General features: G+C 43.0%; 1 protein-coding gene across 13 annotated transcripts in view; it reads left to right on the forward strand.

Moving 5' to 3' along the window:
• The window catches only part of mecom (MDS1 and EVI1 complex locus), a 117,269-nt gene that overhangs the window by 73,989 nt on the left and 17,046 nt on the right, over positions 1–26,234 (forward strand). For 12 of the 13 annotated variants that reach the window (XM_028418905.1, XM_028418908.1, XM_028418904.1 and 9 more), the window contains exons 3-4: positions 19,581–19,715; positions 26,110–26,212. In XM_028418905.1, the coding sequence (XP_028274706.1) occupies positions 19,581–19,715; positions 26,110–26,212 (238 nt within the window). Of the gene's footprint in view, positions 1–17,556; positions 18,358–19,580; positions 19,716–26,109; positions 26,213–26,234 lie in introns of those variants that run through there. The other variant, XM_028418915.1, reaches the window with a different exon arrangement.

Raw genomic sequence — 26,234 nt, forward strand, 5'->3', positions numbered from 1 at the left:
AACTGCTGGCTGTGCAGGGCTTCTCCCTGGGTATTTACTGGGAGGATCTGACTGTTTGGATTGGTGATTTAGGATGTTCATTGGGTCAGAGGGCACAATTATACACCGAGGCCTCAGGTCAGCTACGGATTGCCTTTCTGACAACTCTTCTCAGATTACCCATGATGCCAGGCCCCCACCCCTCGTGAACCACAGTACATCTGACCAATCTGATGGGAGAAGCGGGATGTTGTAAAAATCCCCAAAGGTCAGGAGACTGGGATCTTTAAAAAATGAATATATAGATGCTTAAACACTGCTTATATCTTGAGAAGTGACATATTATAGGCACAATAACTGACTCGAGACAGTTGACTCCCTTATATCATGAATGTGGTGGAAAGTGTGACACTAGTTGTAACATTTGTGTCTATAGATGCATTTAAACTGGCAGTACATGAAATGCCACACATCATTTACTTTTTACAATGACATTTTATTTTTTTGGATGACAATGGAAAGAACTGGTGACTTTAATATTAACAGGGGGTTTAGATAAGTCATAAACCTCTAAAATGATATACCTCTGAGGGGTAGAGACTCTGAGGGTAAGAAATTGCTTTTTTGTAATTGTTCTGACAGTTTAAGTGTTGGTGTGGGTTCCTTACTCTTCCCTGGGTAATCTATCTTTAATGTTAGCACGATCATTTTTAAATTGATACATGGAAGCATGGAATAAAACTGTATCTTTATTTCACAATATAATTTACTATTTGCATGCAATGCACATACACAACCGAGTATCGCAACAAAGAAAAAAAAGAAACATTTCACCACTCTCCCTCTAAATTTCCCTCATGTTCTGTGACTTTTTTTTTTTTTTTTAATGCCATTCCTCTGGAGTTGTGGGTCTTCCCCTGTGTGACCACTGACAGGCCTTTACGGTAAAGAGCTGGACAAGCTGAAAGGCCGTGTGTGTGTGCAAGAACACCCTGACTCCACTGCCCTCCTCATGTGAATACATTAATTCATTTACCACTTCGAGGTCGCCAAACCCAAATATTTGCCTCTGCACATATTTAATATTTATGATGACGAAAGCAAATATTGCCTGTTGGATTGAGTGACACAGAGAGGTCAAGCTCTGGGCTTGGCCGGAGGGGGCAGGAGAGAATGTTATTGGTGTGTGTGGGTGTGAATGAATGTGTGTGTATGCTCTCCTGAGAGAGCCCGTCCACATCATAGGAGCAGTGCACACTGTTCTGTTTGCCCTGAAACACACATGCAAATATGACACGGTTCAGCAAACAATTTACATGAATTTGTGTATTATGGATTCATGAGCTTAAATTTCAACTTGTCTTCTAAGAAGGACAGCTGTGTTGATGAAAGGGTGTTTAAGTGTGTATGTGGGTTTATGTGAAGGGGTGTTTGTGTGTGTGGCTGGTGTTGGCGTTTGGTTATATGCTATTACCCAGATTTATTTAGATACAGTGTGAGTCTACATCTCTGCATGCATGCACGTGCTGTGCGAGTGTTCCAATGGGTGATCCATTAGAAGGGACAGTTTTACGAGTTGGTCTCAGATCTGGATCACCCCAGATGAGATCCTGTTTCCTTTGGACAGATCTGCCTCACCACTGATTCCGGCTCAAGAGTTGCATGACTAAATGGTGCATACCTAATCTCTTTTGAACTGCAACCCAATAGAAGCAGCCTTAAATTGTAATATCGAGTGTTCTGACAAGCTCTACTTTCAGATTGAGTTGCATGTAGCTTTTGTAAATTTATATGCCTGGGTTGAAAAAAGATGGTAGGAAATATAGACTTGAGGTGGATATTTATCAATCCTGTTTTTCAAAACACGTGTGCATGTATATGATTAACACACACGGTTTGTTGACAACTACATCCCACCTACCGTTTAAGAAACCTCACAATGACCTCAGAGACGAGAGGTTAGAGGAAGTATACTCTGGAGATCTCCTATACACACAGATCACCCCTTCACCTTCCTACCCCTATCTCCCTGCATTTCAGCTTTTATCCTTGCTTTCATATGAGCTATCTTTCTCTTTGCCCTTCCTCCTTTCACCTCTGATAAGTTATTGTGCAAGTTTCAGGAATGTACACAGACCAAGGATCTCAATGAAGTGTCATTGTTCTGTTTTTTGAAAGGCACTCTGCTCTCTTTCTTCCTCTCCTTTGGATCTGTGCGAGGGAAGAAAAGGCCTTCATGGCAGAATGATAAGAGTCTTTCAGAAGAAGAAAAAAAGAGACAAAAAGATGAGGAAAGAAAGGGAGAAAATCCTGAGACAATATTTGACAGTGATTCACCTGCAGTTCACACCACCAAGGAGAGATATGGACTTAGTGACCTAGTCAAGGGGAAAGCAGGTGCGATCACCAGATTCATGTGGAGATGGACATAAAGAGAGGACTCACACATTTTGTGTTTATTTAGTCTGCTCGTTTCTAATGCTAATTCCAGCACACTTACCTCACTTGTTTGCAATGTCAGTGCAAATGTAAAAGGCTTACATGACAACAGCTGAGTGAAAACAGAAACAACAGTGCACTTTTCACACACCACTGACAGCAAGTTATTCACAAGGAGGACAAATCATCCCAACCGGACAATTAAAGTCTTTCTGCAGCCACTGTGACAACCCAGGGGACCAATAGCTGAGAGTAATGGACATAGAGACAGCAAATGACAGAGTCCTGCTGGGACTCCAAGGACTCATCATATTAGAGCCCTTCATGTTGTTAAAGATGGATGGACAGATGAACAAGTTGATGGATAGATGGATGGGGTGAAAAATAGGCAGGAAGAAAGCCAGGGAGGAGCATGATTACAGTACTTCTACCATGAACTGTGCTGCAAAATGGCCAGCTCATTGTTTTGTCCGATCTTCTGTCAAATTGAGATAGGGAGGAGCCAGAGGATTTGAACCCAAAAATCCGGGCTTCTCCTACCTCGTTCAGATATTTTCAGTTTACTTTTAACTTCAACATAGATTCGTCACAGTTTGGTTTCAGGCACAAAGCTACTTGCTTCGGATTAGTAAACGATGTGTTTGGCTCACAACACAACAGTTTGCAATGTCCAACACACTTCTCCCATGTACTACTACTAAAGTGCGTCACCATTGTCTTTTTCCTGTTGAGTACCAGCTGCGAATAACTAAAGTAACATGTTATTGAGGGTCATTTAGATACTAAAATTGTACAAACAAAATAAACAGTAAAATCAAAGTTGCAATTGTTATAAACAAAATAACTATTTGTTAAATTGTCTCTTTTACTATTTAAAAATGACACATAATACTGTCAAACAAATATTTAAATATACAAGAAAGATCAAAGGCCCCTGTGATTGATCCATGTGGGAACTCCCACCTGACCTTGTTTTCTCATTGGCAAATGTTTTTGTAAAGTAATATACATGATGTTATTTATTTATGTGGGAACAGCAGGTGTGTGCCATATCCTGAAGTACATTTAAAAGACACCAAATCCAGTGTGCTTCAAAGGACAAAGGTTGATTAAATGCTTGCCTTTAGATGTGTCTAGTGGGTAATTTTAAAAAGACAAGTGGAGTTACTTTGTATAAATTTGCAGAATAAAGGAGTTGTTGAGAAGGTGGTGGGGGTCAATGCCACGTTCATGGTAGTGGATTGAACCTCTGTGACCTCACTGGGGCAGCTGGCAGCACTGCCTCTCTTCTTTTGTCAACTTCAGCCATTTGATGCCATTGAAACAGAGAGACTGAGAGAGCAAAGGCGTTAGTGTTAGTGTTAAGGTGCAGAGCAGCGTGATGCAATGTGAGATAGCAGCTGAGTGAGCTCTCGGTGTGCGTAAACATGCACATGGATGTGAATGACTATATTCACACTAATAGCAACAGCCAGTCTGTTATAGTGCCCTCTCCATTATATTATCTTTTGACACTCATCCTCTCGCCCTCCTCTTCATCATCATCCATCTGCCATTCAAGTATTTGTGGAAAGCTTCAGAAAGAGGAGGTGGCAGCGGTAAAAGTAGCGGCATGGGGCGGGGGACAAGGTGATGTTTTGAAGGCTTTGCAAGTTCCACACCTGTGTGTGCAAGGACAGTTTGTAACCTTATCTCCTGAGCATTGTATATCTCCCTTTTCTTTGGCGCTGGATATGAACAAATTGTGTATTGTGTTTAGGCAGGGGCCAGAAGGATTTTGAAGGAAGGAAGCCAGCGAGTCAAGGCTCTGCACAGCAGTAGCCTGAGACGGGAGATCAGGAGTGATTCCATGTGTAAGATTCCTTCCTTCTCACGGACAGTGCTAATGAAGTGTGTGCACCCTTTGTTAGACAGAGCTCCTCAGGCAAAGCCAACCACTCTTACAGATTCTCCAGACATGACTGTATTTTTGCAAACAACTTAAGGTTACGGCAAGCATCGACTACCTTCGTATCATGCCAAAAAGTTATTATTCTAGGCCTCCTGATTGATATTTCACAGGCGTGAGACACAGACGGGATGGACCACAGCACAGGCTATAAAATATATGTGATCCTCTGAAATGGTACGGAGTATATTGGTGTTGGTTTTAGACCACAAACAACTAGTTTGCTTCTTAAAACTATAAGTTGTAAGATTTTGTAAGGCAATTTTAAAGGTCTCTCTCAAGTTACAGGCAGTTTCTGAAGTATAATATAAATATAATGGTATGCAAGTGTAAACTGCTGTGTGGGTACATCAGAGGGATGTGTCTGCATCAGAGTTTGTATCCTCCAGTCTTCATACTGTTTAATGCAGATGAGGGGCGAATTAGCCAGTGTGGGAATATCAGAAGAGACAGATACCCGTGTCACCATGTAGCCTAATAGAAAGACTCCTGTTTCCAATTATAGCCGCCTGTAATGATAATGCGATGTGAGCAGCAAGACAATAGTACAACCGCCCGTCTACCAAGTCCCTGGGTCGTCCTAGTGCCTGAGAGGAGGGTGAAAAGAAGGGAGGGGGTGTTGTGTTGAAGAGTGTGGGGTAGGGTGGGGGGGGGGGGGGGTGAAGGAAGACAGTGAGCGGGAGGTTCATCTTTTTCAAGGCTGTTCACACACACGTCATGTGGAAAGACGAAGAGGTGCAAACCAAGATAAAATAAACACACGGGTCCAAATGATGGCTTAAACTATTCATAATATACTGTTGCTATATCTTGTCTGAGGTCCATAAATCACACACTCCAGCTTTTCCAATATACTCCCCTACTTCTATTATTACCACTGCCAAAGTCGCAGTGCTCCTTGGGAGTAGTGGAGACTGGAGAAGCTACCAAGAAACTTCCAGGACCACAAGTTGTGCTCCCTCAACCTATTTTACTCCCACTCCACACTCTATCTGTCTTGCTCACCCTAGCGTGACCCAAACATGCGGCCAGTGAATTCAGTGTGTTTTCTATGGACATACAGGGAAGGTATGGAGGCTCCAAACCAAACCTCAGCCATGCCAGGCCTATGAGGGAAGGAGGGGCCCCTTTTTTGAGGAAGTCATCACAGAGTCCAAATAACAGGGCCATCCCCGCCTGGGGCCCGCTGTCAGGCCAATGATCGATGGGCTCAGTCTCTGATGCCTGCCTGAACTGGCCAGTGGTGAACAGAGTGGGGCAAATATAGAGACAGAGAAGGGGTCATCCCTGCCATGGAGGGAATGATAGTCGGCCAGAGAGGAGAATGGAGGCAGGACGAAAATGAAGGAGGGAGGGAGGCAGTGTAAACCCCAGCATGTTGATTGCTAGTCTCTTCTTTGATTTAAAAAACAGACATGTCGTGCTGTTTTATTTCGTTTGTACCAGGTCCAGAAATCGCCGGCATTGAGACAGCGCTACATTTTAGTGATTGCAGCTCCCACAGCTGTGGCCACAGGAATGCAGCCTGCCCTCCTTGCCTCCTTCCTTTCCTCTCCGTCTCCGCGTCTATCTCTCATTCAAGCCATCTCTCGTTTCCTCACCTCTGTGCCTACCCCTCGTACTCTCACTGTTTTTGTCCTGAGGCGATGACTCTGGCTCTTCTGGGAAATCTCTGATTAACACTGAGGCCTTTTTTTAAACTAAGAAGGCCTTCTTTTCCCTCTCTTTCTGCTTCTCTGCACTTTCTAGCGTTGAGGTTTAGCGAGCATCACTCAGATCTCAGGAGGGGGCTCAGGAGGTGGACCTGAGACAGACCCTCTGTTGTACCAGAATGTGTCATGATGACACACATTATTCACCTTTGGTAGGAAAAAAAATCTAATATACACGTACATTCCCATGTGGCTGCTGTGGAAGTATTTGAGAAAGATCCCTTCTTCATTGCTCCTTCAGAAGGCTTGCTGTTTTGCTGCATTCAGTCTTTACATATCCACCTGAAACATCTAAAGGTATAGAGTAGCATATTTTATAAAACACTTTGAAACCCTTTGAGGTTATTGCCTTATTATGAAACGGCTGAATTTTGGTGTGGCTTCCAGAAAGGTGTTTGCCTGAGCCTTGCCAGTGGCCTTTTTTTTGACAAACAAACCTCAATGGGCAGTATGCCCCCTCTATCATGGCCCTATCTGTGAATGAAGGAAAAAAATACACCCCTGACTGTCAGCCAATCATCTATCCTAAGCAACCAAGCTGAGCTGAAAGCAGACCGCTTATTTTTAAGGGCTTTCACAACAGCCACTTTCCCTCAACTGTGCCAAGTAAGGCTTAGAAGAACCAAGGACAACTCCAGATGTTTACAAAGGGAAATAAAGCAGTGTTAATTGGCAATTTCGACCAGTGTAGAAAGACTTCTAATATATTTATTTATTTTTGGGTGAAAATTGAGTGATGATAATAATAAATCCACTCAGGCCCTGCCACGCTGGAGTAAGAAGCGAGTCATTGTGAGAGCAGAAGTGGTGCCTTCAAGGCCCCAACATACAAGTACTTATTGTTGTCTCTCCTCTACATATAAGTCAAACTAAGCTGACTGAATGTACTTGACCCTTCACCCAGTCCCTCTTCTCTCTCATGCTCCCCCACTCTTCCTCTTGTCTGCGTGAGGTCTCTCTTTAACCACCTGTCTATTGGATTGTTCTATATCTCTACTGACATATAATTGAATCCGTTCTCACATACTTGAACCACCTCAAGAGTGTTTCTCCCCAATTTAGCTATTATATAGGCTTGTGAAATGCCAATACCCAAGTCTTCTTGACACCTCTTATGTGTTCATGAATGCAACCCCCAGCACCTTGTCTGTTCCTCTGCTTTACTGCTTATCCTCACAGAGATGTGGGTGAATTGGGGGCACATAGACTACCACAGGTTTGTCTGGAAAACCAGATTCAGAAAGTTTGTAGCTTGCAGCTTGATCTGACATGTTATGCACTCAAGCATAACAAAAATGCCATTTGATAGCCCAAATTCTGAAGTATATAATGATAAAACAATCAATCACAGACCCTTTTAGTCTATACACTCTAAACCGGAACTTTAAGAAGTTCAACTTTAATCGTCCTCAGGAGGGGTGACCAGGGCAGCCAATAATGGCAGCTGCCTTCCTCACTGTGTGCCTGACAAAGATTTCAACACTCTTACCCTGCTCAAGTCAGTGGAGTGTTCTCCAGACAATGTTTGGTGTGAGTGACATGTAGGATGTAACTTTCTTATCACAGCTCAAGCAGCACTGTTGCTGTGTCTCTTCATCTCCGTCGTGTTTGGGGTATGGCTATTATGTTGTAGTGTGTCTTCATCCTTTCAAATGACCGGACAGACCTAATTAACAGACAGGAAATGACTCAAGTCCCTGTACTAGCAGGATGATATTTAAAGGAAATGATGACCAACTTAAGAGGAAGACTGAGCGAATCCGGGCAGGCAAGTGTGTGTGTGTGTGTGACGATTGCTAACCATGAATGGTAACATGGAAACTGCTGTAAAGCCTGTGCTCCTCAGACATGCGAGTCGTATTACACCTAAGAATGTCATGAGTGAGTCTGAAGTGAAGTCTGCATGGTGAGTCAGAGAAATATGTGATGCCCACAATAACCAAGAGTGCAGCTGAGAAAAATGGCATCTGCGGTTGTGGTGGAATGATACCTGTAATTTAAGTTCTACACCACTGGGACTGTACATTTTTAAGAAAAGACAGTTCTTTTATTAGCTGTCCTTTGACTTGAATTCAACATAGCTTTTGTCAAAACAACTCAGCACAAGTATAGAACAATTGCATGCTGCACTGTGTGTACTTTTGGTTCTCTTGGTGAAAAATGATTACTGATATCATGATACGACATGACTTACCAGCTTGTTTCTGGGATTTGTTTTCTGTCCTTAGTTGCAGAGCATGCTGTACTTTCAAGTCCTGCTCTAATCATTTAGTGTACTCTAACACGATATTAGATTTTCCTAAAAGAACCCAGAATCCGTACTTGCTTTGCCTCCATTCATTTCTTTTGGTCTTCACTGTGCCAGCTACTTAGATTGTATCCACCAGCATTGCTGCTAGAGAGCTGAAAGAGGAATGCTGATCAGATGAGATTTGGTGGTAGGTCTGTGCATTCATCAGTTTGTGTGTGTTATTCCTAATGTGAGGCAGATCATTTGGTCTGCTGCTTTAAAACAAAAGGGCTCTGGTCCAGTTCACTCCCATGGGCAGGCTACCTTGGGCCTGGAAAGTGAGACAGAATGAGAGAGAATGACACCACCTTGCTTGTTGGGCTCTACAATACTCACTCCTCCACACTACTTTATGGGAGGGTCAAGGTAGTTAACTAGTGGCAGCCGTTCAGATGGGTTCTGCTCTGACTTCAAACAGGGAACATTATGGGCGTGCGCGCTCACAGGATATTGCACTGTAAGGCCACTGAACACGGCTGGGTTAGAGAGAGGAGGCTTTGTGTTGAGCCCATTAGAGCCCTAAACCGATACTAATGAAGCCGTTTCCTGTACAAACGCAGCGGCTCAAGGGAAACCGGCTCGAGCTTTTAATAAGGCCCTCTCCAATCCCAGTTAAGATGCTGGATTTTTTTTATCTGGGTACTGAGTGGGTTACTACTGGTTCCAAGCAGAACCTCCCTTTGGAAAAGTTAATTACGCATGATTAATGGAGCGTTTTCCTTCCAATGATATCTGTGACAGCACAAAGCTGTCGTAAGGCTTGTCAGGCCCAATTCGAGCTGAATAAGTATTTATGTGATCGCATGTGATGGGCCTCCTCTCACCAGCACCAGCCCTCATCAATCAAGCCCTGCTGCTCGCAGTAGTGGGAAATTGGTCTATCAGCGCAGCTACCCCTCCACCCCCCACTGCCACCGCCACCACCGCCACCTCCCTCCCTCCCCATTCAATCAGGCCCGGGGCTACAATGCTTCTTTAGCTCTTACTTCTGACCAACGCAGGGGTCACGGGGGGGAAAGTGGGAGCCAGAGCTGAGCCCATCCATTACAGCTCTTGTTTCTCTCGGTGGCAGCCGGACGACGGGATTCTATTAAGAGCTCCGTCTATTCAGCACTGAGATTACACCAGGGCCCTCTCTCCGAGCACACCTCACCACCAACCCCCGAGCCCTCGCCAAAACCCTATACCCACCCTGGGGGCCTTATAGCCCCCCACCAACACCACCTCAGCTCAGTCGTTCTTTCCCCCTACCTTTTTTTTTTCTTAACTTGTAGTGTTTTTTTTTTCCTCTCCCAACAACCAGAATGACAATAATCACTGAGAGAAAGATAGAAAAAGAGATCAAGACAGAAGGACAGGAAGAAAAGCTGGGAGCAGAATGAGAGCAGACACTCCAGCATGAACCTGCTCCTGGTAGGGATGTGGACAAACACACTGTCGGACAAGATTTGGCCTAGAACCACTGCCACACACATACACGCAGCAGGCTTGCAGGGAACACAGACACATGCCAAAGCCATAAGCATATACTCTCCATCTCAAACAGACATAGAGCTTCAGCACCTGGCCAGGAGACCGGGACAATCTCCACTACAGTATAAACACACTTAGATGGGTAACATCACAAACACGACTCTGCCGCAGTTAAGTCATAAACACCCACCGACACCAGATCAAACTGCCACTCCTACGATGTTTAAGAAGCTCGTTTGTCTCCTGCCGGCCTGAAGAGACTCTTCATTTACTTAATATGTGTTAGCACTTGAGAGAGAGAAAGAGAAGGGGAGTGCTGCTGGGGTCGTGCCCCTTGCTTGGATGGATGAGGGTCTTCCTGTCAAGGAGAAGGAGAGAGACAGCTCTCTTGTCAAACAAACAGAAATTTAATACGTTGCTTTCTATCAGGATGTCCACGGTGTGTACATACTCTCCTGGGCTTGATTATGAATAACCCGCTCTATCTTATAAACAAGTGGAGTGAAGGCATTCATCAGGGATAGAGAGGTAAGGGTGTGAAGGTGGAATGTTCTCTACTCAATATAGGCTGCTGCTTTCAGTATGGAAGGCTGGAGAGGAGAGGAAACAAAGACTCGGAGGTTTGAGCAAACCAGAGGGGAAGTAGGAAGATCTTCAACTGAGGAAGAAGAGAAAGAACTGTCTTATTTATAGAAGAGATAAAGGAGGAAAAGAAGCAGAGGAAATGAAGAGAGGTGCAGATGTTTGTTCTGGGCAGGGAGAAGGCACTCAGGGTGGGGCTGCAGTGTGTGGTTCGCTGTCCCACTGCTTAGCTGCATGGTTTAAAGTTGGCAGCCAGCATACGGGTTAACAGGATCGGAATGCTTCTTCAGTGGCAGCGTAATCAGCACCAACTTCCTCTGATTCAGAAACCGTAGGCCTAGCTCTCCGCCTCTTTTGTTTTCAGCTGGGCTCCGCTGACAGCACGGAGGAAGCAGCCGTCTGATGGTCAGGGGAGATGTTGAATGTGTATAAACACTGTAACCAGGGAGCGAGAGAAAGAAACTGACAAACTTCACTGCAACTAATGTGTCTGTGTGTTGACGGGTGCTCGTGCCATCTGCGCACATAGACGCACACGCTTGTTTGTGTGCCTTGGCGGTGTTACGGCCCACGTCGCCAGCCGCTCCCGAGGGAAAACACGCAAGACGTGAGTGAAAGAGGTTATGTGAGGGATACTGTGCACACACTAGCTGTCAGGTCTGTCATCTCCAGCTGCCCGCCTGAGACTTTTGTCTTTGTTAAATGTTGTGTGACAATGAGGTTTTTCCAAAGTGCCACCTACATAAAGCAATGGATTGAAAGAAAAGGAGAAGGAGGAGGAAGAGGAGAAGAAGAGGGGAGTTTGATAAGAGCTGAGATGGTCTGGTCATAGTCCAGCAGCCCTTCATCGCTGCTGCAGCCCCAGATATATCTCCTCCCTGTCTCTGAGGCACATACACACCTTCATCACTTTGTCTCCCTCGTGCCTTCACAAACTAATACACATACCATACAATGGCACCCAATCTCTCTCTCTCTCACACACACACACACAAATACACCTATATTCCATCACTGCAGCTCTAGATCCTCAATCGATCCTCACAGCACCCCAGCCCCCGGCAAGACACCTGCAGGTGATTGATCCCCAAATCAGTCCCTCACAACCCCCAGTGCCATAAAAACCATAACAACCCATCATAAAACCTGATTTATCTTCACCTAGTGTTGGGCCTCACAGTTAGAATATTAACCCAAAAGTGTATGACAGTAGAATGATTGGTTTGGAATTGAATAAACCTGGGGAGTATCGACGAACATGCCTGATGGTTCATATCAAGAATGACTGCTGAAATGTGCCAAGTGAGATTGCTTTATCTCAGAGTAAGGCCTTTGAGAGATGCGTGCACATACATGGAGAACTTGGGCTGGAATGTTAACATTAATTCCTTCCATTAAGAGTGGATGATAATTCAACATTAAGCTTAAGCAAGCGTTCAACTAATACCACATGTTTGTTTGTCTTTAAAGGTTTTGACATACGATGTGATCGCTTGTAAAACTGGATGGATGTGATCAATACAACATAGAGACATGACAATCTTGTTTTTCTCTTCTGTTGTTCTGGGTGTTTATGTGTTTCCGTGTGTCCGTACATTACTCCATGTGTGTGTTCCTGTAGGAAATTGTGCCCAAGCCACATTTTAATGAGAGCTTTGGATGAGAGCGATGCCAGAAGCATGGTGTACTGGCAGCAGCGTGAGCATGTGCCCCGCGCTCGGTGGTGCAACAAGCTCCCCGGGTTAAATATAATCCCAGTCTAACTCAGGGGCCTCTTTGATGCTACTGAAAGCCAGTGAAGCCTTTAATGGGATCCACTCTGTGTCCCTGTGTTATGTGTGAGCTGCTTGGCTTTCCTTCATTTTAGGGTTGTTGCAACTGATTTGTTGTTTTCCTGAGTTAATTCTGACTTTAATTGTGTCTGCATACACTGACCTGACCTGCACAGACCTGACCCTGTGCGTGCGTGCGTGCGGAGGGTTTCCGTGTATGGTGCGACACATACTTTTGAACAAATGTGCTTAGAACACTTTCTCACATTGCAGTTTTGACCACTTGTAAATGTAGGATATAAAAATAGCCATTAGTCCCTCTCTGCACAGCTATACTGAGCCTTTTTTTTCTTTGCTTTGGAAAGAAGAAACACCCAATAAAAACAAATATATAGTGGGGGCGTTCATATCTGTGAGCAATCAGCTGTTGTTTTGAGCTTTTTAGGAAGTGTTTAAGTTGTTCTTCCTTCTTTTATATGAAATCAGATGGTTGTGCAGACGTTTTTTTTGTTGTTTTTTTAACTTTCAAGGAAGACTTCTCAATTGCTCGGACATGTTTTCTTCCTAGAATTATTCACCATCAGATGGCTGTACAGGCATGTTTAATTACCATGGCAGCATATTATTCCTTCACAGCCGACAAATATAATATTTTCCTCTGATATCCACCTACATTAAAATATTAGCCTTCCAATTGGACACGGCGTATGAAAAACAGGTTGTCACAGTATTACAGCAGAGTCCTGGCTTTAAACGTGAGAAGAGAGCTCAATAAATGTAATGAATGTGTGACACTTGAACATCTGAAGTGCCGTGTTCAGTTCCATGTACCAGCCTTTACCTCCTGTACATAAAAAGGTCTTTTAAAGATGATATCTATGAGCGTTTTAGAGCCAATTTGTTCTCCCTGCGGCAAAAGGCAACATGCTCTAATTACCTCCTCCCCCCCCTTTTCTCCACTGTGCCGGAGTGGTGGGGTGGAGTATAGTGAGTTGTTTAACTTTCCAGTCCGTCCCATGCGTATAGGGAGCTGTGTGCCCGCTGAATTTATGCTTCAAAAACGTGACCTTTGACTCTCGCGCAGCTTTATCGCACCCAATAGCCCACATACAGTGTGGCCCTGTGTGTTGAGGCTCTGGAGGAGGAAGTGTCTGTGATTACCACAGCCTGTACTACTTTGTGTACATCCCCTCCCTTTAAAGACCCCCAGCTCGCATTCCTGCTACTGCTCCTCGAAACAACAGCACACATCAGGCAGCGTGACTGTTATCATTTTGTTCTTTTCTTCAAATCATTTTAAAACATCACACCTCTTTCTCTCTGACTCAAGAAACAGCATCTCCACGTATGGCCTCTGAAATACCAGCTTCTGCAACACTGATCAATGCCTGTTTTATTCTGAATTTTATGATTTTGTATTGATTTGCAGATTAAGGAAGACATTTCAGTGATGAGAAAGCACACATTGAAAGGCAGCTCTCTCACAATCTCCTTCTCCGAGCTGATAAATGAAGGTTTATGTCTTCTCATAAATCCTCTCAATCAAGCATCATGTCCTGCGGTGCCCTGCCCTGTTCCAATATTGACACTTGTTTCTATAAAACGGATGAGGCAGATACATTGAACAGTCTTTGCTCTTAAAAGATGTAGTTTATGGGGAAGATAAGACATGCCGGCATGGAGTCAAAGAGCAGAACAGACAGTGACTAAACCAAAATGACTGTGCAAACACAGGCCTTGCAGGCCACAGAAATTGTCGAGAAATCATCCCTCTCTCCCTCTCTCTCTCTCTCTCTCTCTCTTTCTGTGTGTGTGTGTGTCGGAATGCCTGGCTGACCCCCGGCAAATGAAAATAATCCAAAGTAATTAGAAGTGAGCTGGTCTGGTCCTGAGAGCCCCCGGGCGGCCGGGTAAACATGGCGGAGGGTCCGGGAGGGGCCAAGTAGAAAATGGGGGGGGGGGGTGATGGTGGAGGCGGAGGAGGGGTGCTGACCTTGTCCACATAAAGCAGTGATTTATGAAGTGCAGGGCACAGCAGCAGGGCTTCTGTCTTCTCCCACAGAACCAAATTACTGAGGTGGAGATTAACACGCCGCTCACAACGGGCCCACTTCCAGACCCGAGGAAATTTTTTATTTACATTTTCTCCTTTCATTTCCTCTGCTGTGTTTTAATGGTAATTGGGATATATGGACACCGAGTCTATATCCTTTAATACAGGAGCTTAAAGTTGCACACACTTATTGTATTGTGCGCTAATAGCTACCGGTTGATGGATGTGTTAATTAAAAAAAAAATTTAAGTTGTGCTAACTGAAGGCCAACCGTTCGTTTGAGCCTTAAATGAGTTTTTACCACTTGATTGAATCGCCACACATTTAAGCAAAAATAAAAATGCGCACGAGGGGAGGGCCCTGTGTATACAGAGTCATGATGGAGACTTAATGCAGCCTTTCGCCGGTGTCAATAGGAGGTCTTACCATGAATGGTGGAACTATTTCATGTGGATTTGGCTGCGATATTTTCTTTCTCTCTCTCTCTCTCTCTCCTCCTCTTTTTTCTTTCCGCTCTCCTGGTGGATGTGCTGGAATGCACCACACAGGCCTTCCCAGTGTTTCCATGTGGCCCCTCGGCTGCAGCGGGCTTTTGCAGCTCGCTCGCTGGCTGGCTGGCTGGAGTCAGTTTGCAACCCACACGGGAATCCCCCTCTTCTCCAGCCTGTCCCATCTGACTCCACATGGCTCTAGATTGAGCAGCAAAATCCAAATCACTCTTTTTTTTTAGCAGAAAAAAATATTCCTTCAGTTATTCAAAGGCTCTTTTTTTTTAAACAAAAAAAGAACAGGCCAGTGTTTAGCCAATGAAGCTGAACCTCAGATCAAGAAAAATATGAAGCTATTTGATCATAAAAATTCTCTACGTTCGCGTATGAATTGCTTTTTGCGTGACTGCGCTTGCTAAAACAAACAAGAAAGCCGCAAGCAAAATAAGCATGGGCCCATTTAAGCAATTGAACCTCCTTTCAAGAATTTCACAGCACTTTAAAGCCTCAGCTCTAACATCATCCGGATGCTGTATGTTTTAAGAGTCCCCTTAAATAAGTATGAAATGCTGTGTGGCATGATACAGTCAGAACTAACATACCCTGAAGCCTGCGTGTGTTTGGTTTATAATTTGTTGATAAACAGCTTTTCCACACCACCGTTCAGTATGTCAAAATCATTATGACAAAGGCATGGTATAATTCAGATAAAACACATCTGTTTAATCTGAGCAACATCAGAATAGTGTTTATGGCGGATGGCTCAAACAAATATAAATTAGAGCCATATACGCCTTTCACTTGGTTTATTAAGTGAACAAGTGTTTTAAATTCACCCCCATCGGTCTTTTTTCTGTGTAGATTCAAGAGCTTTATGGCGGCTCGTTCAGGTGATTATATATTTAAGCGCATACAGATGAATCTTTCATGTCCCATCTAGCAATTTGACGCATTAATGTAGATGTTTTGTGCAGCAATTCACACCAAAATGACCCTCATCTTATAATAAGTCAAAAAAGAAGCTGGCTGCGGTGCTTTTTTTTATTCCAGAAGTCAAATAAAGGCACCACACGTGATCCACAAACGAAAAATCACATCTTGTTTTATTACTCTCTCTCTCTCTCTCGCGCTCTCTCTCTCTTCTGTGCCAAAGTATCCCTACATCTGTGGAGATGAAATAGTGCCACTGTTCTCATAAAATACACATTTAAGTCACCAAATTATTTTTCAGAAGTCAGATGTCCGTTTATTTCTCTTCAATGCTGCAACACATCTCATAATTATTTTTTACAATCCAACCTAAATTTAAAAAAAAAAGTTCACTTCAGTTGAGCACGCCATCTCCTGACGGGGGAGAGAAGTGCAGGCTTTCTTCCCGAGGCCAGCCTCCTATCAGAGGGGTCCAGCCACTCTTACCCCAGTTTACCCCCCACTAATGATTCCACACACACAAAAAACCCTTCCGCGTGTTATCCTATATCTGTTTTTATTTACCACAGACATTTCTTCCTTTTCTCTTCAAAACCTTCACACCACTCTTCACTATCAAGATCCTCGATCGGACCCGGAGAGAGAGAGAGAGAGGCCGTGGAGCAATCACTTTCCCAGATTACTTGTATTTAATACACAATGCATCATAAAACAAATCCCTCATCCTGACAGGAAGAAAATAGAACAGCTCATTCGACTTGAGCTTTCCCAATTTATGGCTAAATTAAAAAGGGTTCCAACAATAGACAAGTCGAGGAGAGGCAGGAAATCAATGACCGGGCGGACCGGGGTCCCTCCTCGGTTCTCAAGGAGCGCTAGACGATGGGAATCGGTGCCGGGGTCCTGCCTTATTTACACATGATTTTTCCTGTCCTTCCTGCACATTTTTGCTGCGCGATTTTGTAAAACAATGGGCATTATCTGGGATGGAAGGTCAATGTCACATAGTGAGGAGTTATCCATCATCATCTGCTCTCATCAGCCAAAGCCCTGTCCTCTCTGGCTTTATAGGCTGCCTAATAAACTGACAACAAGGACGTTTCTTCATTATTCCATACCCTTGTCCGTTTGTTCACAGTATCAGCTCCATCTTTTATTATTAGTGTTATTATTATTATTGTAAAACACCCAAGAAATAAAGTGCGCACATATTCTGCGTCCTCAAAGCAGGTGCACAGCGCAGTAAACACTCAGATAAACTTGTTTTTAATTGCAAGACTGATTCAACCTAAGCATAAAAATATGCTTCATAACCATCTTTTCATCAAAATCCACGTTTTTTGTGTGTTTGTGCACACAGCGGTGAGGACGAGGAACACAATTATACCTTACAGCAAAGAAAAGCAGGTGATTAGGTCAATGTCTCACAATGTGGCACAGGGACTTCTAATGGTCCATATGGAGTTTCCTGGAGGTCCTCAGGAGGAACACTTAAGTCTGGCTCTTACTCTCCTAACGCAAAAAAACAATTAGTGAATAAGGTTTTATTATTGTTCTCACTTTCTTTTTTGTTGTTGCTTCTGTGCGTAAATGTAACCCAAATAAATCGTGGGGGAAAAAGAAGAAAATGAGCACTTTTCAGTTCGGATCCTCAGGTTAATAATGTCATAAAACGGTTCATGCTGGCACGGCTTGTTGTGAAAAAAAAAAAACTTTGGGAACACGTGGATAATAATACAGCGCTTTGATGCTTATGTTGCTTCATTAAAGTGCGCAGCCTGTGTGTGCAGTTCATCCCTTCAGAAGCCCCATCCCGACCTCTCCCTGACCCCGCTCACCCTCTCCAACCCCGGGCCCCTGTCACTTTAAAATTTACTGCGGAGAGGACTCTCCTCCGACCCGGGGACACAGGCGAAGACTGTCCCGTGTTTGGAGTCCTTAGTCTCCTTTTTTTTGGATGGTATAACGATGAACGCGCGGGATTATGAGACAATACGTTCATGAGAAACATCACACAAACTGTCCACGAGGAGCAAAATAGGGGGGAGAAATCAGCACCCCCCTCTCCTCCTCCTCCTCCTCCTCCTCGCTTTGAATGTCTCTGCTATCATACAGACGACACATCCCGACTGGCTGAGGAAAGGGGGGGGGGGGAGGAAGAGAAAAATGAAAAGTTGAATGGCTACAAGAGGACACCTGGGTGCGTCAGGACAGGAGGGGTGACAAGAGAGGAGCGGACGAGCCGAACGAAGCGCTCACAGTGAAAAGTTGGGAGCAAGTTGATGCACCGGAGGGGATTCAGTTCCTCGATGTCTGCATAGGACAGTGAGCGGAGAGTTCCACGGAGTCAGCTCGTGTCTGTAAGACAACGTAGTGAGGGAGGATTTACTTTGACCGACCGCGCGCTGTCTGAGAGGCGCACCGGCGAGAAGGCGACTCCTCCTGCGGCTTGGAGACCTGGAGAGACACCGGCTGCGAAAACACGCTGCTGCTTTTTTTTTGTTTTTTTACTATGCACAAACTCTGGAGAACACACGATACCAAAAACAGCTCTTATTTTCATTGTGTATTTGACAGTGTTTAGTTTTATCTATTCTTCCGGAGTTTACATCACTTTTTTCTCGGTTAACCACGCAGTTATTATCCCAAGTGGTTTTAGCTGTGGCACGCCGGTGAAAACGAGTTTTAACGGTAAGAATGCTTCATAAGTAAAAAAACAAAATATTTGTTATATTCGGTAATTTACATTTAAATGAAAAATAATGTGTTCATTCGTCGTTATGAGAAATGTTTTACGATTAAAGTAGTTTTTTTAAAGTGCATGATACATGGAGGCACTATTAGTCCAGACAAAAGGCTTTATGTAACACAAATATTTATTCAGTGGCGGGTTACACAAAGGCAGAAAGACAGATTTGTGACCCTGACAGCGATTCCGTTTTGCATCCCAACAATCGGCTTGTCTTCATAATTCTTATCACTCGCGGTTTCCTGCAATTGATTTGTCTCCCAGTAAAGTTTACAGCTGCTGCATAATAAATATTAACATTGTAAAACAACGCTCACAATCCATGGAGGAGAAAGGTTGCACAAATATTTTGCAGAAGTTCACTGATCTGCATGATTTGCATAAGAATTCAGTTCCTTTGTGTTTATTGTTATGTTGTTCTTGAGATGTCTGCTTTGGAGTGTTTTGATGCTGTGAATCAAAGCAGCAGAGCAGTCTTCTTCTTCTTCTTCCTTTATTATTATCATTGTTGTTAAAGTGACTCATCTTGTTTTTTTTCGTTCAAACTGTGTTTTCAGAAACGAAATCAAGCAGCTTCAAGCAAATTCAGAATAATTTCTTAGCATATTTTAAAATTCTTAGATATTTTATTTTATTGTGATTTATATTTTGCAGATCATAATCACTGAATGGTTTCATTTGAATGGTTGCAAGTTTTTATCCTACTCATTTTTTATATATTAATTATAATCTGTAGATTTATTTTTCTCACATTGATTTATGAAAAAAAATAAACATGGAATATTTTCCTATTTTTAACTGAAATGAAAGTGACATCATTCTTTTTGAAAACGTTTTCAGGGGTAAAATAAATAAGGAAATTAATGTTTTTTTAAATAAAAAAATAAGTATACATTATTTTTTTATTTTTTTTATTGTATTTTTTGTGGTTAAAATAAATCAACATTAATTTCCTTATAATTACTGAAATAGTAATTGCTGTGAATATGTGTGTGTGTGTGTGTGAGTCTCTGTGTGTGTGTGTTCACCACAGAGTAGCTCCTACATTTGAGTCTTATTTCTCTGTGGGAGGTATGTGGTTAGTCAGTGTTTGGACACAGTAACCTGGACTGATACTGATCAAAGTCTGATCTCTCTCTTTCTTCCTCACACACACTCTCTGCAGATCTTGGATGGGTCAGGCCATGTAAAATTCTGCGTGGATGCCAGCAAACCAAATATCGGCAGCTGGCTGAAGCACATCCAGTTTGCCCCTGCGGCCAAGCAGCATAACCTGACAGCGTGCCAAATAGATGATCAGGTACGTGGAGACACGACACTCGCAGGCAAAACGACCTCAACACAGCTACAGATCTGAGGAAAACTGAGAGTAGAGAGAAAAAAACATGTGAATGACTTGATTTTGAACTCCCAAATGATGATGTGACTTCTGCTGTCTGGCAAGATGAATCAAACTATACTCAGCTCTTTTTTTTTTTCTTTTTTAAACACAACTCTGATGCCAGAAGGCTTCCCTGTATTTTCCAGTGTCTGCTGTCTGTTTGCATGCTGTTGTGTTAAAAGGTGTTATTGTGATCTAAGTCAGATAGTCCCATGAGCGGCTGGCCCACCCTGCCTTCACTTTACACACACACACACTGATACACACACTGACACACACACACACTCTTCTCCCACACGTTGTACCACAGAGGCTCCTCGCTATCTGTGTGTGTGTGTGTTTTCCTTCTGTAATTGTGCGCTGGCTTCTGCCGTGAGAGGACCACAGGGCAGGATCAGAGGCAGCCGGCTCAGATGATAGTTCCACACACTTCCCGGTCACGCTTGCGATATAAACTCTTAGATATGCCAGGAATGTCACAGTCCTTTTGCTGCTCACCTGGCTGTACAGAGGTGCGTGCTGTACACATGGGGGCCTGTTCACCTCAGTAATCCTAAGGCTCCGGCCCCTCCTCCTCCTCCTACACAGTGCTGCAGGAATACAAGAAGCTTAAACTTTATTTGACGCGTGTGTGGAGCATACCATCACTTGACCCGAATAGAAAACATAATCTAGCCTGTATGTGTGTCATCACTTCTCACTGGTGGTCCATCTAGATTATTTGCCATATATTTAAATTCCATTAAAAAAACAGTGGTATTATTCTGTGGCCCCCCCTTGAAATAAAATAGTTGCCATTTAATTTTCATACTGTGGGAGGTTTCATTAGCTGCACATCTTCCTGCTCTTCTTTCACACATGTGTGTGCATCTTTCCTAAAAGAAAGCGAGAGCTGAAACACCTTCCACAGAGAGAATGTTAAAGAAGATGGAAAGACTTCCAAAAGTACTTATCCACTCTTCTTTTAAAGACACAGAGAGACAAACAAGCAGAGAGAGATTTCCTGAGCTGCCCTCTGCACGAGGTGTGACTCGCTGTCAACACTGTGGTTCTGCTTGGGTGGCTGTGTAAGGCTCCGACAGGTCACGGACATGGCTATGATGAGGTGATTGTTAAGTATTACACACTGTCACAACACGGCACAATGTGCTGTCTTTAAGCCTTCCGGCCAACATTCGGTGTTTTTGAAAACACACTGTAGCGTCTCACAATGCCTGTCTGTATATTGAAAATGAATAGATTAAATGGGGTGGTCTTGTAAAGCCGCTGTCAGTTGTTAGTACCGTCTGTGTGTGTGTTTGTGCTTATGCTTATAAGGGCTTTTTGTGCCCATGTGCAGTGCCTTGTTGTTAGTGTGTCAAGTGTTTCATTGTGTCTCTGAAGTATAGGCGCACACCTGTAAGTGCCTGTGTTTCTGCACGTATGCATGTGTGTGCGCACACACACACACACACTCTGCAGGACTGCAAATTGTTCATTGCGGTTCAGATGACTCCCCGTGCTCCTCATTCTGAGCTGGAAATGTTAAAACACACAGTACCTGATTCCAACAGGTTTTTTTTACTGCACACACAGAGAAGTGCTGAGTCTAAACCCAGCCTGAAACCGCATATTACACAGTTGCCACATAACGTGAACCATCACTGGATTTCCAGAGAGGAGCCTGACCGAGCTACTCAGGGCTCACATATTTCTTTTTTTTTCCTGCTAAATCTTCCCTTAGAAACAAATTTAAATAAATCTTCCTCGTGCCTTTCCTTCAACAGAGAAGATTTGTTGTATGATTTATTTTAGGACGGCGTCATACAGCGGCAGCAATTTCCAGGTGTGTCGGTCGTTATTCGGTCCTGGTTCTCTTCAAGCACCAATTTAGCCCTGCCAGTGTGTGAGAGTAAAACTGGCCTCCATCCTCTTATTTCTGACCCAGTTCTGTTTATCATAAAACTTTATGACCAATCTCAGGAGAACAAGGGAGTGAGAGAGGAATGAATGAGTGAGCACTGAGAGAGAGAGAAAGCCTGTTCAGGGTCCCACTTCTCATTTTTTCCTTCCTTTTTTTTCAAAACTCTCAATTCATTTTCTTCTCATCAGCTCAACTATGTTGGCAAAAGACGTCTGTGTTTTGAAAGCTTCAGCTAAAGAGATTCTGTAAATATGAATAATTGAAGGCATGAGGAGGGAAATCATTTACTTATAATCTGTCAGATTTAAGGATTCTCTCATTTCAAAAAGGAAGGCTGAGTGACTCAAATGGCCCTAAAACACTGTGTTACTATATGCCCAGCTGCTCAGATGTAATGGGACTAAAGTCATAGATTATTTGTTTTTCTTTAATACCACCATTAGCTGCACCTTCAGTATTTTTTTTGCCAAATTTAACAAGGACAGCCTTTATTTTTATGACCTTTCTGTTTTATTACTTTATGTGTTTGACACTGCTGAGTGGAAAGCAACAGGAAAGACTGCAGAGGAAGGAGATGGCAGGTGTCGCAGTTTGTGAGTCACACTGTCATTAATCTGACGTGCTGCACGCCACAGGTTTGAATTCAATCCTTTACAAAGAATCCAGCTCTGCGTAGAATATTATACAAAGGTTCTTTTTTTTTTAATTGTACCCCTACAAACTTCTTTAATTCAGATCACAATCAATGACAAAGCTCTCCATGATATCCCCATTTGTTTGCTAATGCACTGAACAGTCTGAACCCATGATAAGCGTGTTTTGTCGTTAAGATAATTAGGGCAATTAGTGCTTAAAAACCCTCCACTGCGCTCCTCACTCTGCTGATTCAATTGAAAGGAAAAACTGATTAAAAGTGTAATTAACATCGTCCAACGAGGCCCTGAAGAGCCTTTCATAAGACAGTGCAGACGGATATGAGCACTAATCTCATTCGCTCTATTGATTCTCACTCTGTATTGAGTGCGATGGAGTGGCTTAGGGGCATGTTAGCAAAACACTGACTGTCACTATGTAAATACACTGGAGCTGAAATCAGGAAGTGATTGTAACAAACTGAGATAGCAGCTTGAAGCTTTTCAACTGCACATGAAACATTTTCCGTTTTACATTTCCCCATTTTCTTTTCAGGGGAGGGTAAAATGTCATTTTTGATGCAAAGTTTCTTCCTGACACTGATGATGTGTCACTCATCAGATACCAGATTCTGCTTCTTCTTCTTCTTCTGCTTCTTCATCTGCTTCTTCATCTTCTTCTTCTGCTTCAGGCTGTTCTTCTGTGCTGTGCTGGCTTCCTTGCATATTCATCCAATTTGCTGAAACCAGCTGCACATTGTGCGCTCATACTCTTTATTGCTATCTAAGTCACGAAATGGTTTTGTTTTGAAGCCAAGCGACGGTGGCTGCCAAACATGCTGTACATGTTGCATGACCCTGATAGCTACAGGGAGGTCGCAACACATGTGGACACGCTGTTATGCAACTGCTGAGCAAGCACAAGTGGACAATGTAGTGGTCGTCCTTCTTAAATGTAATCATATGTTGTTATTTGTTTTGACTAAAAATAAAGAATATTGGTGCGTATTCTTATATCTGCTGTTGTTGCTTTAATTCATCCGTAAACCTTGATTGTGGGCTTACTGTTGTGGACGTTAAAAGATCATGAGATTTACTCCAGCACCCTGACTGAGAGCTCACTGTGGCAGTAAGTGGACTGCATACCTGTCGAATGAGCTCTGTGTGAGCAAGGATTCAGTCAACAGGGTGTGCCCAGGGAAAATCTGCCCATGTTTACTCTGCTAATGACTAATGGTGTCAAGGTAACAAAGCTGTCCGATTATAGCCTCTGATCTTCTTGTGGTCGTGACCTTTGACTGAGAGAGGTGCACTAACGTGAGAATAATGGATTGATAAGCGAATGCACGTGCGTTAAAATGATAATGAGAATGTACTTATTTGCATATCCTTTAAGAAATTATTCAAACTGAAACTCTGGTATAAGCAGGTGTAAGTTTCATAAAAAATATGGAATATTTTCCACAGTCACTTTTGATGTGTGAACTCAGACACCCTGGTTATCTTATCTTCAGAATTATTTCAAGCCACTGTGAGTTGGACCGCTGGCTGTTGTTTTGTGTGTGTGCGTGTTTTCACAGTTTATCTGCGGCGACCCTCAGGGAAGAGGTGGAGTTGTTGGGGGAATTCCCCCCCCCCTGTGCCTACTACATACTTTTATATTCTCGAAACCTAAAAAAGTGGCTTGTTTCTTGATGATGAACATTTCAATGTGATGTTTGTGATGTTGCTTTGAAGGGCTGACACTGGTGGTCCTAATGTCACTACTGTCATTGTATCATGTTACCACAAACTTACTCTTGTTAATATGAAGAAAACAGATTCGACAGTGTCCATGTTTTTTTTTTTTACGTTGCGAGGTCTCCTGGTAGCTTTCCAAAGAGCCTTCCTCCTCAGTGTCAGTATCACTCTCTCAGAGCGGAATCCCTGCAGACTCACATGTCTGCTTGAACTGCTGTCTGATTGTTTCTAAATCACAATATTTTGTGGCCTTGCAGGGGTGACGGCCTGCGTGTGTCTGCCTGTATGTACATGTATGCTCTATGAAGGACAATCTATGTTTGTGCCAGTGTGTTTATAGTATAGACAGAGGTTAGAGTAAAGTATGATAGGGGTTAAAGCCCCTGTTGTGACCCTCACAGTTCAGTTCCCTTTATTCTCCTTTAGAAACAATGGGGGTGAAGCACTGCTGCTGCTGACCAGGACTGTGGTGTATATCTCTAAGAAGGTCGGCCAGTTTTACAGACCTTCCTGTTTAAATTAAGTGAAAAAAGCTCAAATGCACAAGACTATTTTTTTAATTAAATTTGGTGGTTAATACGCAATATGTCTGTCCTAGTCTGGATAATGACTCTGGTTTAGCCCTGTAATGGGAGTCAGACTTGCAGAGCCTGTTACTTTCCCACTGATTTTCATGGTGGCTTACGTTTTTTAATGTCTGAATTTAAATCATACTTTTGTGCCACCACAAAACTACATCACTTACTATGCACCAATCGCCACCTGGTTGTTGATATGCACTGCGTCAGGAGTGTTCATCCCCTTTTCAGATGTATTTCACTGCAGATTACAAACCTTAAAATAGAAACTTAAACACAAGCAGTTGATTGCCAGCAAGTGAATAATGCAGTTCTAAGAAATAAAAAATTTATACCTGCCTGTATTTAGATTGCCACCTATTTATATTTAGCCTAAGTATAGTTGTTCATATTTTGTTTCCACCTTTGCTCCAGTGACATGTTTACCATTACATCATCTGTCAGAAGTAAGAACAATGACACAATTAGAGAATAGTCTTTAGATTACCTCATGATCTTTATTGTGAACGAGATATTTATCACAGCCCTCTGTGGAGCATGAGTGCTCTCCTGTCATAGCTCTGCTCAGGAATTCCCTTCATGAGTGGTGTACCTGTGACCCATACCTTCCCAGTAGCAACCCCCCCACACCCCACCCCCAATAATATTCTAATAAATTCCTCTATCATCATTGTCATGTTGACACAGCAAAGGAAGGTAACATGTTAAACCTCCAAACATGCCAAAAATAACCTCACATTTGATTGTTTCCAAGAGAAAGGCCATTGTGTGTCCATGGGAAGCAGCGAACTTCCAGAGTCCCTCAGCTGATTCTCATATTTTCACATGCCTTTATAAGTTGTAGTGTTCTGTTAATAAAACAAAAGTTTTAGCAGGTATAAATGCATTATAAATATGTGGATACAGTGTCCGTAGAGTAATGTGAGCACCTTGCTTTTTAACTGATTTCATTGGAAGTTTCCTCCATCAGTGAAATGTTTAAGCTTTCTTTCTTTTTTTGCTTGTTTTTCTTGCTGTTAAATTAGTCAGCTTGCTCTCCACACATTCATTTGTCACTTCCTGCGCTCCACAAGCTTCACTGTGTGAGGAGTGCAGTATATTTATTCTGCACTGTGGTTGTTTGTGCTTTCATTTTATATTCATGAAGATGGATGTCTTACAAGATGATTAATTACAAGTTAAAGAGTGTGTATTTTCATGTCTCCTCTGTGTGTGTGTATGTGTGTGTGCGTGTGTGTGTGGTATGAAAATCATGCAACACTCCTGATTTGCGTGTGTGTAAGTTTGCATAGTACAAAGTGCTCCCCCCAAGTGACCTCTGCTGGTTTAAAACTTTGTAATGCACTTACCAAAAACAAAAAAATGGCTAATTCAGCTTATAGAATGTGTTAACCTGTACAGTTTTGTGTGACTTTTGTTATTAAACAGCCATGTTTATATATTGTTTTTATTTGTTGCAGATCTTCTACAAAGTCATCAGAGAGATTTTTCCCGGTGAGGAGCTGCTACTTTTCATGAAGGCTGAAGAGTATTCATGTGACACAATGGCTCCTGATATCCATGGTCTGCACCACACACACACACA

Source organism: Parambassis ranga, chromosome 13, assembly GCF_900634625.1.
Source record: "Parambassis ranga chromosome 13, fParRan2.1, whole genome shotgun sequence".
NCBI lineage: Eukaryota > Metazoa > Chordata > Actinopteri > Ambassidae > Parambassis > Parambassis ranga.